The following is a 16588-nucleotide window of genomic DNA, read 5'->3' as shown; positions in this document are numbered from 1 at the left end:
GGAAAAAAATTCAGAAAATCACATTGTAGGATTTTTAATGAATTTATTTGCAAATTATGGTGGAAAATAAGTATTTGGTCACCTACAAACAAGCAAGATTTCTGGCTCTCACAGACCTGTAACTTCTTCTTTAAGAGGCTCCTCTGTCCTCCACTCGTTACCTGTATTAATGGCACCTGTTTGAACGTGTTATCAGTATAAAATATACCTGTCCACAACCTCAAACAGTCACACTCCAAACTCCACTATGGCCAAGACCAAAGAGCTGTCAAAGGACACCAGAAACAAAATTGTAAACCTGCACCAGGCTGGGAAGACTGAATCTGCAACAGGTAAGCAGCTTGGTTTGAAGAAACCAACTGTGGGAGCAATTATTAGGAAATGGAAGACATACAAGACCACTGATAATCTCCCTCGATCTGGGGCTCCACGCAAGATCTCACCCCGTGGGGTCAAAATGATCACAAGAACGGTGAGCAAAAATCCCAGAACCACACGGGGGGACCTAGTGAATGACCTGCAGAGAGCTGGGACCAAAGTAACAAAGCCTACCATCAGTAACACACTACGCCGCCAGGGACTCAAATCCTGCAGTGCCAGACGTGTCCCCCTGCTTAAGCCAGTACATGTCCAGGCACGTCTGAAGTTTGCTAGAGTGCATTTGGATGATCCAGAAGAGGATTGGGAGAATGCCATATGGTCAGATGAAACCAAAATAGAACTTTTGGTAAAAACTCAACTCGTCGTGTTTGGAGGACAAAGAATGCTGAGTTGCATCCAAAGAACACCATACCTACTGTGAAGCATGGGGGTGGAAACATCATGCTTTGGGGCTGTTTTTCTGCAAAGGGACCAGGACGACTGATCCGTGTAAAGGAAAGAATGAATGGGGCCATGTATCTTGAGATTTTGAGTGAAAACCTCCTTCCATCAGCAAGGGCATTGAAGATGAAACGTGGCTGGGACTTTTAGCATGACAATGATCCCAAACACACCGCCCGGGCAACGAAGGAGTGGCTTCGTAAGAAGCATTTCAAGGTCCTGGATTGGCCTAGCCAGTCTCCAGATCTCAACCCCATAGAAAATCTTTGGAGGGAGTTGAAAGTCTGTGTTGCCCAGTGACAGCCCCAAAACATCACTGCTCTAGAGGAGATCTGCATGGAGGAATCGGCCAAAATACCAGCAACAGTGTGTAAACCTTGTGAAGACTTACAGAAAACGTTTGACCTGTGTCATTGCCAACAAAGGGTATATAACAAAGTATTGAGAAACTTTTGTTATTGACCAAATACTTATTTTCCACCATAATTTGCAAATAAATTCATTAAAAATCCTACAATGTGATTTTCTGGATTTTTTTTCTCATTTTGTCTGTCATAGTTGACGTGTACCTATGATAAAAAATTACAGGCCTCTCTCATCTTTTTAAGTGAGAGAACTTGCACAATTGGTGGCTGACTAAATACTTTTTTTCCCCACTGTATAGGCTACCCCTTTTTTTCTGATCTGTATAAAAGAGCACATAAGGCCTGCATTAGAAGAAAAAAAAAACATAAGAATTGTAATAATTCTAATTTCTTTAGGCCTGATTGTCTTCATTTCCATGTTAACAAAATAAAGTTTAGTAGCCTTTTCCTGGTCTCATATGTGGTAGGCTATATACAGGATTAGTAACTGTCGCGTTATAACGTGTCCTACCAGGGTACAATCGGAATCCCCTCCCCACACATATTTTATTCATAGGGGGTGATATTGCCCCTCCACCATAAAGCGTGCTTCAATTATGGGGGTGGTCTCGCGTCATGTGATCCCCAAGCATCACCCAAGTCCTTTGTTGATGGTGATTCACAAAACATCACTCGGACATTGTCTGGGTAAATTGCTACAACAACACAATATATTTTCGCCTTTGCTGGGATTGTGTTGATGAAGGAGGGACATTTAAACCAGGGATATTTGCCGCTGGGATAAAATAGAGAAAGGTAGGCACGTCAAAGGTAAAGGCGACAGTCAAAATAGCCCATGATCGCACACCCTATCTGTAGGACGGCCAGACGAGCGATAAGTAGAGACAACCCGACATTTGGTTTATGCAGTTTGTGTGCTGAAGTCCAAGATAATGGTGTTTTTTCTATGGCTATCCTGGGAGAAAATCCCCGTTCTGCGACGGAGATGAAACAATTTTTGTTAGCCGTGGTTGAAACCGTTTGCAAATAACAACGCGTTTTGTTCGCTGGGTGTCAATACACATCTGGTGGATTCGTTGGAATATTTCTGCAATTTAAATGAAAAAAGCATAGGTTGTGATTTGGAGAAACGACAGTGTGTTCATTCTACACAGCATCGTGAGCATCATGTCCAGAGGATATCCCTTCTCATCTCACGGACCCTCCGCAGGCCGTTTTCTCTCCTCTGTCCTCTGCCTTTTGGCCGTCTCGACACTGCCTGGAGCACAAGCTTCATACCCTCAGAGCAGCGAATGTGTCTCTGGAAAAGGCAAGGGCTGCCTAGGTGAGTATCAACACATTTACTTTATCAATTCACTTTGACAAAGCAAAAAGCAACCTCTTCTAGGGAAATAATTTGGACCTCTGGAGGTGGGTTATACTCCTTGCTGAATGAACGCTGCTCGGTAATTGGGAATCCTTGACCAGCAGACAAAGAACATCATGCTCAGTTAGTCTGAATTCGTCGGAAATAAGGCACTGAGTGGCCCTGCTTCATAAGCAGAATCACCTTGGATCAATGCATGTTTTTTTCTTATTATTTTTTCTTTTGAGAAATCAGATTTGATAGGCCTATGTGTATTTGGGGGATGCCTCGATCTGTCCCCTCTGGTGAGGTGCATGCAGGGAAATAATTCCCATCTGTGAACCCCACCCTGGATTGTCCTGCTCTCTTTGGTTGGGTTTCAATATTAAATGGAAACAGCCAGTGCTCAGTTTCCTGGTTACAAGTAAAGACTTTTGTTTGTATACAGTGTCATCAACAAATTGGGGGGGGTTCCACCATCAGGATGGAAGACAACATTCAGTGTGACTTTCAATCAATTAATCACATTTATTTATAAAGCCCTTTTTACATCATCAGATGTCATAAAGTGCTATACAGAAACCCAGCCTAAAACCCCAAACAATGCAGATGTAGAAGCAGGGTAGCTAGGAAAAACTCCCTTTCTAGGCAGGAACCTAGGAAGAAACCTAGAGAGATTGGCGTATGATTTGGCCCAACGCTTTGACAGATTGGCCTATGCTTGATGACATTAGAGATTAATGGAAACGTAAATACAATGTGGATATATTTCCACCCCCTCCCTAATCCCAAAAGCCCTGAGTGTTTCCATAGCAGTTTGTTATGGAGGTCTATATGTATGGCATTCATTAAGTAGGCTACGGTTTTACCTTTAATTTCAAAGCATTCCAATTTATAAGGTAGATCATGTCGGGGTAGCTTTCCTGATAAAACCAATAGTCTTTGTTTTCCTCGTGTCAAGCTATTTGTTTACTTTCGTTACTCACCCGATTAACTTCCTTCAATAAACAGAGCCATTCCTTTTCCCCATGGTCCTGGTTGTTCTTCACTGCTCCTGAAAAAAACCTATAATTGGGTGCTGATCAGGCTCAGAAAACCCCATAGCAGATGTGACCTCAGCAATCATAAATCTCCCAGATATAAAGCAACATATTTCAGTACCTTTTTATTTTCTATCGTTTTCGGGTTGAGGCATTTAGCTGGATCTGGGATACACAACTGATAATGTGGGACGTGGATTAAGCTTGACCTGACATTAGACTGCTTCTGAAAATATTTGACCAAATTTACATTTTGGAGTTAACTGTCCCTTTAAATACAGTGAGTCACTCTGGATAAGAGCATCTGCTAAATGACTAAAATGTATGTAAAGAACAAATACTGGTAAAACAGCAAGAATTACTGTACTTACATTACTAATGCTTCTATAGTGTTGTTCAGGGTCAATGCTGTTTGATTGAATTCTAACCCTGGTCCTGCTTTATGACTACTGTAGTGTTTTGAAGACTTCTGATCCTATACAGTGGTGCTATTTCTTGATTACAGAGGAGTTTTAGGTCATGACCCGTATTTAAATCGGCTAGCTTCAGGACCCAGAGGGCGTGACTTTTATGAGGAAATTAGCAGTTTGGACAATAGTCTTTTAAGTACAGGGTGACTGAGATGGGGGCTAGCCGCCTTTATACAGAGACTGGGACCATTGTTTTAGTAACATTTGTACATTTGAGTCATTTAGCAGACGCTCTTATCCAGAGCGACTTACAGTAGTGAGTGCATACATTTTCATACTTTTTTTGTACTGGTCCCCCACAACCCTGGCGTTGCAAGCGCCATACTCTACCAACTGAGCTAAACGGGACTACCTACCAGTAACAGACTGGTGTATTGAGAAGAGGAGTTAATTGTTAGGAATGGCTGATGATAATCTTTGGCCTGGAACTACTTTGCCTCCCATTTGTTCAAAGTTTGGGTTATTAGCCCTTGTGGCGCATTTACCTGTCTCAAGCTATTGGATTAGCATCATACTAGTGGCTTCCTCTTTTTAGAACTTCTCTAACAGAGGGGTTACTCTTGGGAATAAGATAACATAAAGCTCCTATTGCAGATCATGTGTGTTGAAAATGGTCTTCTCTCATGGGGACTGGCAACGAGAACTTCAGGTCAAACCTCAGTGCAGTAGGATTCTTCCATTCCCATCACCTCTCCTTTTCTCTCTCCTGTTTCTCTTCCTCTTTTTTTAATTTTTTTAATTTCACCTTTATTTAACCAGGTAAGCCAGTTGAGAACAAGTTCTCATTTACAACTGCGACCTGGCCAAGATAAAGCAAAGTAGTGCGATAAAAACAACAACACAGAGTTACATATGGGGTAAAAAAACATAAAGTCAAAAAAATACAACAGAAAATATATATACAGTGTGTGCAAATGTAGCAAGTTATGGAGGTAAGGCAATAAATAGGCTATAGTGCAAAATAATTACAATTACAGTGGGGAAAAAAAGTATTTAGTCAGCCACCAATTGTGCAAGTTCTCCCACTTAAAAAGATGAGAGAGGCCTGTAATTTTCATCATAGGTACACGTCAACTATGATAGACAAAATGAGAATTTTCTTTCCAGAAAATCACATTGTAGCATTTTTAATGAATTTATTTGCAAATTATGGTGGAAAATAAGTATTTGGTCAATAACAAAAGTTTCTCAATACTTTGTTATATACCCTTTGTTGGCAATGTCACAGGTCAAACGTTTTCTGTAAGTCTTCACAAGGTTTTCACACACTGTTGCTGGTATTTTGGCCCATTCCTCCATGCAGATCTCCTCTAGAGCAGTGATGTTTTGGGGCTGTCGCTGGGCAACACGGACTTTCAACTCCCTCCAAAGATTTTCTATGGGGTTGAGATCTGGAGAATGGCTAGGCCACTCCAGGACCTTGAAATGCTTCTTACGAAGCCACTCCTTCGTTGCCCGGGCGGTGTGTTTGGGATCATTGTCATGCTGAAAGACCCAGCCACGTTTCATCTTCAATGCCCTTGCTGATGGAAGGAGGTTTTCACTCAAAATCTCACGATACATGGCCCCATTCATTCTTTCCTTTACACGGATCAGTCGTCCTGGTCCCTTTGCAGAAAAACAGCCCCAAAGCATGATGTTTCCACCCCCATGCTTCACAGTAGGTATGGTGTTCTTTGGATGCAACTCAGCATTCTTTGAGTTTTTACCAAAAAGTTATATTTTGGTTTCATCTGACCATATGACGTTCTCCCAATCCTCTTCTGGATCATCCAAATGCACTCTAGCAAACTTCAGACGGGCCTGGACATGTACTGGCTTAAGCAGGGGGACACGTCTGGCACTGCAGGATTTGAGTCCCTGGCGGCGTAGTGTGTTACTGATGGTAGGCTTTGTTACTTTGGTCCCAGCTCTCTGCAGGTCATTCACTAGGTCCCCCCGTGTGGTTCTGGGATTTTTGCTCACCGTTCTTGTGATCATTTTGACCCCACGGGGTAAGAACTTGCGTGGAGCCCCATTTCGAGGGAGATTATCAGTGGTCTTGTATGTCTACCATTTCCTAATAATTGCTCCCACAGTTGATTTCTTCAAACCAAGCTGCTTACCTATTGCAGATTCAGTCTTCCCAGCCTGGTGCAGGTCTACAATTTTGTTTCTGGTGTCCTTTGACAGCTCTTTGGTCTTGGCCATAGTGGAGTTTGGAGTGTGACTGTTTGAGGTTGTGGACAGGTGTCTTTTATACTGATAACAAGTTCAAACAGGTGCCATTAATACCGGTAGCGAGTGGAGGACAGAGGAGCCTCTTAAAGAAGAAGTTACAGGTCTGTGAGAGCCAGAAATCTTGCTTGTTTGTAGGTGACCAAATACTTATTTTCCACCATAATTTGCAAATAAATTCATAAAAAATCCTACAATGTGATTTTCTGGATTTTTTTCTCTCAATTTGTCTGTCATAGTTGACGTGTACCTATGATGAAAATTACAGGCCTCTCTCATCTTTTTAAGTGGGAGAACTTGCACAACTGATGGCTGACTAAATACTTTTTCCCCCCACTGTAGCTCTCTCCTGTTTCTCTTCCTATTTCCTGTTTCTCTCCCTCTCTCTCTCTCTCCGCATCTCTCTCCCTCCCTCCGTTTTCACTAAATATCACGATTACATTATGTTTTATATTGCTGAGGATTAATGTGTTATGTAATTTACATAACACATTAATCCTCAGCAATATAATTCCGTACACATTGCGATGGCATACCTGGCTCTGTGCTGGTAAGCCTACTTTGGCTACCTGAAATCCTCATCAATCCTATCAGCAATGCCTCTCACACATAATGTGATTGAGCTCCCGATCAAAGATTCTCAGATCGCACATCACCTTCTCCTCCAATCTTTTCCGGTCTACTCTCTAGGTCCCTGTTGATCGTTCGTGGCTTTGGTCTCCCGTGATCATGTAACGGCATTTACTGTGTAGATGAGGACCGAATCGTCTGAATGACTAGTGGCAAAATTTCTCAGTCCAGTTATACTGGGCAGTGACTGTTGCACAATGCACATAGCACTGTCTCTCTCAATGAACTTGTACTAACGATGCGTAGCTAAGCTCTCTCTGTACCGGATCTCTCATTAGTAGAACCATTGACGAAGTGAGGAGATTAGTACTACTGATGTCTTGTGGTGAAGCAGTCCGGTGACTATGTGTTACTAATTATCCGGATCTTCGCTCTTTTAGTCCCATTGATTTTTGCTTCTCCTTCCTCTGATAAATACCACCCAGTATGAGAGATGTTCAAGTGTATTTCTGGCTAAAGGGAAAGCTTGTTATTGGCTTTGGGGCTTATACAAGTGATGAAAGTCATTACTGGAAGGAGTGGCTGTGAACTCTTGAGTTGCCAGGACTTAATTAGCTTTGGTTCATACTGGATTTTAGCCTGGAATCCTAACTGATTTACTCAGTTTCACGGTGAAACAAAGCATATGGATTTGGATTCCAGACTAACTGCAAAGAAAAAGCCATATCTCAGACTGGCCAATAAAAAGAAAAGATTAAGATGGGCAGTCTGAGATATGGCTTTTTCTTTGCAACTCTATTTTTTTTTAAAATTTGACCTTTATTTAACTAGGCAAGTCAGTTAAGAACAAATTCTGATGCTCCAGATACTCAACTAGTCTCAAGAAGGCCGGTTTTATTGCTTCTTTAATCAGCACACCAGTTTTCAGCTGTGCTAACATACTTTTCTAATGATCAATTAGCCTTTTAAAATGATAAACTTGGATTAGCAAACACAACGTACCATTGGAACACAGGACTGATGGTTGCTGATAATGGGTATCAGTACGCCTATGTAGATAATCCATTACAAATCAGCCGTTTCCAGCTACAATAGCCATTTACAACATGAACAATGTCTACACTGTATTTCTGATCAATTTGATGTTATTTTAATGGACAAAAAAATTGCTTTTCTTTCGAAAACAAGGACATTTCTAAGTGACCCCAAACTTTTGAACGGTAGTGTATCTCTACTAAATGTATTTGTAAAATACTGGTATTTCACTGCCTTGCTGATAAGAACACCTTGTTTTTTACAGATGTGTCTGAGAAGAAGAGTGACCTGAGAGTGTGTGATGCTGCAACATGCCGTTACGGGGGAACCTGTCGAGAGAATGGGGCTGACCTGAAATGTGTCTGCCAGTTCCATGTAAATAACACAGTGGAATATAGGCCATCATGTTCTCTGTTGTGAAATAAGACCACCATCACCATTATCATGAGCAAGAAAGCAAGCAGGAATGGCTTATCCAAATGTGGCACAACCCTTTGCCATCCTTTAGCATGGCATTTGCTTATAAATAATTTCTGAAGCCTATAGGCATTATAAAGGGTATATGAACTTTTAGGTTCCTGTCCTCAGAAACGGTTAGGTCTAGGCTATGATGGTTCAGTAACTCTAACATCCTACCATTACCCATTGTGTTCCAGTGCTCTAAGAAGTACATCCCTGTTTGTGGGTCCAACGGAGACACCTTCCAGAACGAGTGCTTCTTGAGGAGAGCAGCGTGCAAGCAGCAGAAGTCCATATCACAGGTCTCTGAAGGGGCCTGTTATACCGGTGAGTCTCAGGATGTAGCAGACTGCACAGACCTTTGAGATCACTTTTTTCTCACTCTATTCTGTCCCTAGTCATGGTCTTATTACTCATTTAGATCAAGCTGAAACTAACTCATTTTCTATGCTCTAACACACAGATGGCAGTTCTGGATCAGGCGACGGAGGTATAGTGCTGTAACTTGGTCTTGCTTCACTTTAATAAGTTGGACTTGCCAACCCATATTACAATGTTACAGAAAGAGCTTGCTAAAAATAGCTTGCTAAAAGAAAAGCTTTGCAAATCCAAACACTAATGGAACAATATTAACTTTGTTGACAGCTAACATTAACAGATTTTTGAAATACTCTCCTTTCCTACAGACGATGAAGGATCAGGCACAGGCAGAGGGACAAAGCCCACAAAATGTGGCATCTGCAAGTTTGGAGCAGAATGTGATGTGGACTCTGAGGATATCTTGTGAGTCCTCTCTTCTGGAATTACATTTTAGTCATTTAGCAGACGCTCTTATCCAGAGCGACTTACATGAGCAATTAGGGTACTTTAAGTGCCTTGCTCAAGGGCACATCGACAGATTTTTCACCTAGTCAGCTTGAGGATTAGAACCAGCGACCTTTCGGTTACTGGCACAACGCTCTTAACCACTAAGCTACCTGCCAACCACTGGCATTATACCCTTTACAGAAAAACGTAACGGTATGTTGCCAATAAAATAAATCAGGCAATGTTTTTTAGAACCCAATTCATACAGGTCAATTTATACCACATTCTGTCAGAGATAAGCCTTTTATATCTCCCTTGCACATGCCGGCAAGTTTAGGAGTGGGAGTAGACGTGGGCTGATGTGGGTGGATTTTAATACTTCCATTGAAAATACACCATCACAAAGAAATCCATTATTAATTGATTTTAGGCAGGTCCTAACAAACATTATAAGACTAATACAATGTATTTTTATAAGAATAGAATGGCATATTTTGAGTTTAATGATGTTACTGGTCTGTGCATCCTATAGGCTGCATGGCTACACCATGCACATGAAATCAATAGTTATTTAGTTAATTAAACAGACAAGACTTAGACTACCCTGATCACAGTCAACACACATATTTTACAGTAGGCTAAGAATGTAATGAAATCTAACAGAATAAAATATGAATAATACTTTTCCCAACACAACTTGCGTCACGGCAGCATGTGGAACTGCTGTCATATAAAAAAAGTGATATTTTGAAACAGAACCCAAGGCAAGCCCGTGCTTTTTTTGATCCATGTTTGATATTTTTTCCTAACCTCACTCTGCTTTGTTAGGGAGCAGGCGTAGTGTCTTACATGGAGAGTATTTTCATCATGATACAGATAGAAAGTAATATAAATCTATTGTATATTTTTATAGTTTATATTTCACAAACTCTGCAGGCTTTTGGAGTTGCCTTTAGGTGATCGAGCAAAATAATAGACCTACAGTTGATTTAGGCTACGTTATAGCATGCTAAATGTTTCTGATCAGTGATAGATGAGCTATACCACCTCCACTTATTTGCCCAGCCAGAGACTGAACCAGATATACAGACGGAGGTAGGCCTAGGCTACTAAGCGAAGAGCAAAATAATCCACTTACATTTAAGTCATTTAGCAGATGCTCTTATCCAGAGCGACTTACAGTTAGTGAGTGTATACATTTTTTCTTCACACTGGTCCCCTGTGGGAATCGAACCCACAACCTTGGCGTTGCAAGCGCCATGCTCTACCAACTGAGCTACATGGGACACTTGTTAAGTTACATAACATGCTGGCAAAATGTTCTGATCAGTGCTAATAAATGAGCCAACAAGACAACATGATCATGAGCAGTACTCAGCTCAACTTTAACACAATCGTGACTAGGTCGGTTCGCAGAAATAAAAGTTTTGGCTTTGATACCGGCAACACCGTTCAGATATAAAGAAAAGGCGGGAAAAAAATCACGGGAAGCTAAAGTTGTTGGAAAATCATCTTGGTTTGAAAGGTGTATTATTGTGCACCCAGTAGTTTCTGAAAGGAGGACTTCTTTATTTGGGTCCCAATGATCTGAATCCTTAGTCCTCCAAATCTTCTGTTATTTTCTCCATAAACTGGGGTCCTGGGTTGTCAGATTCTAATCTTTTTTACTTCTACGGTATCCAATTGGTAGTTACAGTCTTGTCCCATCCCGTACAGACTCGGAAGAGGCGAAGGTCAAGAGCCGTGCGTCCTCCGAAACACAACCCAACCCAACCCAGCTGTACTGCTTCTTGACACAATGCCCACTTAACCCGGAAGCCAGCTGCACCAATGTGACACACCTGTGTCAGTGTGCACTGCACCCAGCCCGCCACAGGAGTCGCTAGTGCGCAATGGGACAAGAACATCCTGCTGGCCAAACCCTCCCCTAACCTGGACAACGCTGGGCCAATTGTGCGCCGCCCCATGGGTCTCCCGGTCGCGGCTGGCTGCAACAGAGCCTGGACTCGAACCAGGATCTCTAGTGGCACAGCTAGCACTGCGATGCAGTGCCTTAGATCACTGCGTCACTCAGGAGGCCCTATCACATTCGATTCTGTTTGATTGATGGTGTATGTTTAGCGCTTTTAATGTTCATTAAACAGATGTTTATATAAATGTTTTCTTCGACACCCAGGTGCATGTGCAACATTGACTGCAGTGGCCATAATGACAACCCGGTGTGTGGAACAGACGGAAACTCCTACATTACCCCCTGTCACGTAAGAGAGGCATCGTGCTTGAAGCAGGTGAAGATTGACGTGAAGCATCTGGGGAGATGTCCAGGTAATGCCACGTGTTTATCTTAAAATGTAATTTAGAAACATGTAATTTTATGTCCAATGTACTGCATTTACACTGCACTGCATTGTACTGTATTATAATATTGTATTGCATTATAAAGAGGATTATTTCAGGGGGGGAAAACATTGGATAATGGCTTTCGATGGATTTGATTTTTTTTCACAATCTCAGGGAAAGAGAACAAATCACAATTTTATATTTGACAGAGATTTTTAGTGTAGATGAGACAATGCTTGAATGTTGAATACAATGTCCTATATATCCTCCTTCCTGTTGCCAGTCCTGATATTCCTGATGTGTGGTGTGTTTATATAAGCATCCCTCCTACCAGTCATGACTCTCCCCTGCATCACTCTATACAGGCAGTGACCTATATGATGGCTAGTTAATGTCAAACTCTGATGCCTCTGTTGTGAACACAGGAAGGGCAATTCAAATATGATCCCACCACAATTGGTTGATTGATTCTCTCTATGACCATGCACTATGCTATGCTACAGTATATGGTGATGGCTAAGTATATTAGGTTCATCCCTACTTACAACAACTTTATACAATGCTTGAGATTCTTCTTTCTTTTTTTGTTGTTGTAATTTTTACCCCCTTTTTCTCCCAAATTTCGTGATTACGATCTTGTCTCATCACTGCAACTCCCCAACAGGCTCGGGAGAGGCGAAGGTCGAGTCATGCATCCTCCAAAACATGACCCGCCAAACCGTGCTTCTTAACACCCGCCCGCTTACCGGAAGCCAGCCGCACCAATGTGTCGGAGGAGACACCATTCAACTGACAACCAAAGTCATCCTGCAGGCGCCCGGCCCGCCACAAGGAGTCGCTAGAGCGCGATGAGCCAAGTAAAGTCCCCCCGGCCAAATCCTCCCCTAACCCGGACAATTTTGTGCCGCCCTATGGGACTGCCGGTCATGACACAGCCTGGGATCGAACCCCAAGCTGTAGTGATGCCGCAACACTGTGATGCAGTGCCTTAGACCTCTGCGCCACTCAGGAGGACCGAGATTCTTCTGTCTTATGTACACTACAATGCGAACATGAAGCCAATCTTTGGGGCACATTATTATAATATAATAATATGCCATTTAGCAGACGCTTTTATCCAAAGCGACTTACAGTCATGCGTGCATACATTTTTTTTTTTGTGTATGGGAGGTCCCGGGGATCGAACCCACTACCTTGGCGTTACAAGCGCCGTGCTCTACCAGCTGAGCTACAGAGAACCACGTTATGACCGAGGGGCATTGGGCAACAAGCTGGTCAGAGAACTACAAAAATGTTTCTCAATTTTTCCAATTTAGTTCTCTATTTGAGTGCAAAGCCGTACCTCACCAACCCTATTTGAAATATGTCCCAAAATCTAGTTCTAAAAGCTGTAGATCTAAAATATCTATTTACATAAATAATTCACTTTTTGTTTCACAGACCATACGCTGTCCCAAATATTACATTAATCTAAACTTGCATACCCTGCAGAGAATGCATCACACCCTGGAAACCCAATAACTAGTTATGGATGTTCCAATATTCCTATAGTATTCCTATAATGGGATTTCACATTGTATACAGTGGCTTGCAAAAGTATTCACCCCCCTTGGCATTTTTCCTATTTTGTTGCCTTACAACCTGGAATTAAAATGGGGGGTTTGTATCATTTGATTTACACAACATGCCTACCACTTTGAAGATGCAAAATATATTTTATTGTGAAACAAACAAGAAATATGACAAAAAAAACGGAAAACTTGAGCGTGCATAACTTTTCACCCCCCCAAAGTCAATACTTTGTAGAGCCACCTTTTGCAGCAATTACAGCTGCAAGTCTCTTTGGGTATGTCTCTATAAGCTTGGCACATCTAGCCACTGGGATTTTTGCCCATTATTCAAGGCAAAACTGCTCCAGCTCCTTCAAGTTGGATGGGTTCCGCTGGTGTACAGCAATCTTTAAGTCATACCACAGATTCTCAATTGGATTGTGGTCTGGGATTTGACTAGGCCATTCGTAGACATTTAAATGTTTCCCCTTAAACCACTCGAGTGTTGCTTTAGCAGTATGCTTAGGGTCATTGTCCTGCTGGAAGGTGAACCTCCGTCCCAGTCCCAAATCTCTGGAAGACTGAAAAAGGTTTCCCTCAAGAATTTCCCTGTATTTAGCACCATCCATCATTCCTTCAATTCTGACCAGTTTCCCAGTCCCTGCAGCTCCTTCAGGGTTATCTTTGGTCTCTTTGTTGCCTCTCTGATTAGTGCCCTCCTTGCCTGGTCTGTGAGTTTTAGTGGGCGGCCCTCTTTTGGCAGGTTTGTTGTGGGGCGGCAGGTAGCTTAGTGGTTAAGAGCGTTGTGCCAGTAACTGAAAGGTTGCTGGTTCTAATCCCCGAGCTGACTAGGTGAAAAATCTGTTGATGTGCCCTTGAGCAAGGCACTTAACTCTAATTGCTCATGTAAGTCGCTCTGGATAAGAGCGTCTGCTAAATATGTAAAAAATAGTGCCATGTTCTTTCCATTTTTTTATAATGGATTTAATGGTGCTCCGTGGGATGTTCAAAGTTTGGGATATTTTTTTATAACCCAACCCTGATCTGTACTTCTCCACAACTTTGTACTTGACCTGTTTGGAGAGCTCCTTGGTCTTCATGGGGCCGCTTGCTTGGTGGTGCCCCTTGCTTAGTGGTGTTGCAGACTCTGGGGCCTTTCAGAACAGGTGTATATATACTGAGATCATGTGACACCTAGACTGCACACAGGTGGACTTTATTTAACTAATTATGTGACTTCTGAAGGTAATTGGTTGCACCAGATCTTATTTAGGGGCTTCATAGCAAAGGGGGTGAATACATATCCACGCACCACTTTTCCGTTATTTATTTTTTAGAAGTTTTTGAAACAAGTTATTTTTTTCATTTCACTTCACCAATTTTGACTATTTTGAAATTTTGACTACATGAAATCCAAATAGAAATCCATTTAAATTACAGGTTGTAATGCAACAAAATTGGAAAAAACGCCAAGGCACTGTAAAGGGCCTTATTGCAATACTGGGCAATGTTTGTTTTGCACTCACAAATATGTGTCTTGTTTTCAGAAAAAGGACAGAAAAAAGACAAAGACGATGGTAGCAAAAGCAAGACTGATCTTTTTGGTAAGGTTGTTCCCATTTACTACACTCTGTTATGATGTTTTTATGGTAGTTGATGTATCTATTTATTTATTATTTATTCATTTATTTATGGTTCATGTTGTCTATATGGAAATAGTGCTGCTATGCTGTTACATCACTACAAATTATATTTCTGCTCGACGATAAATGTAAGATATATTTGATTTGCAAATGAGGACAAGGCCTAGCTCGCTCATTAATATTTATATTATCAATATCAATGACCGCGATTTTCTTTATACCTTTAAAGACACAGCAGACATAGGGGAGGATAGAGCTTATGGAGGGATCACCACCCCTTGCACAGAGGACTACGCCAACTTCTGTGAACACGGCCAATGTGAAATCAAGTATAGCATCCCCACCTGCCGGTAAGATCATGTGGTGTCCTTTTTTTGTTTGTTTTTTACCTGCATATCGTCGCTGTCGGATGAAAACCTCATAACTTCAGAATCTTTGCAAATGTAAACATTTATTCAAAATAGTGTCTGAAGTTAATGGGAAAATATGACCGTTTCTTTCTGTTTTGAAGATTAGGTTTTCATCCGACAGCAACGAAATGCTGTGTGTCTTATTTTCTTAATTCATAGGTAATTACTGTGTGTGTCATTTCTTAGTGAACACCTGGTCATTTCTGTATTATGAAATTAAGTGCTACCTGTTTGGTTGACTTCCCAGGTGTGATTCAGGCTACACTGGCCAGCAGTGTGAGGAGATCCAAGACTTTAACATCCTGTACGTGGTTCCCAGTGGACAGAAACTCCACTACGTTCTCATAGCAGCCATCATCGGAGCCGTACAGATCGCCATCATCGTCGCCGTTGTCATGTGTTTCACAAGGTGAGTGTGCTCTCCAAAGTGACCAATTTGATCTTATTAGCACATTTCTGATATGCAGATTACATTTTTCTGTCTTTTATAAGCCTATGTAATTTTTGTAAACAACATACAATTAGCAAGTCTTATGGAAGATGCTATGCTATGCCAAATGATTTTTTTTTTTATGCAAACATACTATGCTAATTTTGTAATTTATTTCATATTTCTTTAAGCTAAGTTCTAAAGTTCAGAATAATGTACTTTGAGGAGCAGTCAAAATGTGAGTTTGTTTTTATTCATTTTCTATTTTTAAATAGGAGGTGTCCCAAAAACCAGAGGGGACGAAGATAAATGGAACATCTTGGACATTTTCCCTCTGGGACATCATCCAGGATGATGTAGTTGTTTTTTAACTTTTTATTTTATTTTAATGCATTTTGGATTGCACCACATGGATCGCATTTTGATATCTGTTGTTTTGTGCCTCCTTTATTTTGAATGGATGTTTATTTATGTTTTATAATGGGGCCTTATTTATCTCTCCCCTATGGACATATGCTGCTCTTGCTGCTTTTTTCCAGACTGCTGCATTATGAATATTTTTCCGACAGGCAGAAAAAGGACAGGATTTTAACCTGATCCTCCATTGTTTGCAAGGTGTTGGTAGCTTTAGACATGCACACCTGGGACACTTAGTTTCAGCTTCACTGACTTTTCTTTCAGTACATTTTACTTTTTTTTACTTTTTTTTTTTTTTTTAATTCAACTCTATACCAAATGCAGTTTTCTATAAATGAGGTATAAGCTGATGTGTACAGTTTGTTTTGGTTACTTTTCAATATACCGTTCCGGGGATGGAACACTTTTTTAGACTAGGTACTAATTTAAATGTTTTTATACATCATTTGTCGTTTTTGATGTTCTGATGTTGTTTGTGTTATTGGTAATGAAATAGTTGTAAACAGATTTGATTGTAGATCCTGCATATTGCATGAGCTGTGAAAATGTGTTTAGTGATGTAGTTTCAGTAGTATTAAAATATCTGTGTTCCAAATGCTCATGTTGCCTTCATATGAGGAGGCCTCCTGTAGCTCAGTTGGTAGAGCATGGCGCTTGCAACGCCGGGG

The 16588-nt window shown here is 41.2% G+C and overlaps 1 protein-coding gene across 1 annotated transcript; it reads left to right on the top strand.

Moving 5' to 3' along the window:
* Positions 1-1794: 1794 nt before the first annotated feature.
* LOC121549645 (tomoregulin-1-like) lies at positions 1795-16517 on the top strand. Its single transcript, XM_041861432.2, has 10 exons — positions 1795-2511; positions 8130-8239; positions 8521-8650; positions 8787-8813; positions 9010-9106; positions 11307-11455; positions 14568-14624; positions 14893-15013; positions 15321-15482; positions 15779-16517. Exons 1-10 carry the CDS (start codon positions 2355-2357, stop codon positions 15810-15812), a joined length of 1044 nt encoding a protein of 347 aa, XP_041717366.1. The 5' UTR covers positions 1795-2354; the 3' UTR covers positions 15813-16517.
* Positions 16518-16588: the final 71 nt, after the last annotated feature.

This window comes from Coregonus clupeaformis, chromosome 34, assembly GCF_020615455.1.
Source record: "Coregonus clupeaformis isolate EN_2021a chromosome 34, ASM2061545v1, whole genome shotgun sequence".
Taxonomy (NCBI): Eukaryota; Metazoa; Chordata; class Actinopteri; order Salmoniformes; family Salmonidae; genus Coregonus; species Coregonus clupeaformis.
This window is presented reverse-complemented; position numbering and strand designations above follow the sequence as displayed.

Bases quoted from the DNA above. Each gene is read 5' to 3' on its own strand.
- LOC121549645 (XM_041861432.2), top strand. From the start codon at position 2,355: ATGTCCAGAGGATATCCCTTCTCATCTCACGGACCCTCCGCAGGCCGT. The intron at 8,240-8,520 runs GTAAATAACACA...ATTGTGTTCCAG, and splicing joins AATGTGTCTGCCAGTTCCAT to TGCTCTAAGAAGTACATCCC. The intron at 11,456-14,567 runs GTAATGCCACGT...TCTTGTTTTCAG, and splicing joins GCATCTGGGGAGATGTCCAG to AAAAAGGACAGAAAAAAGAC.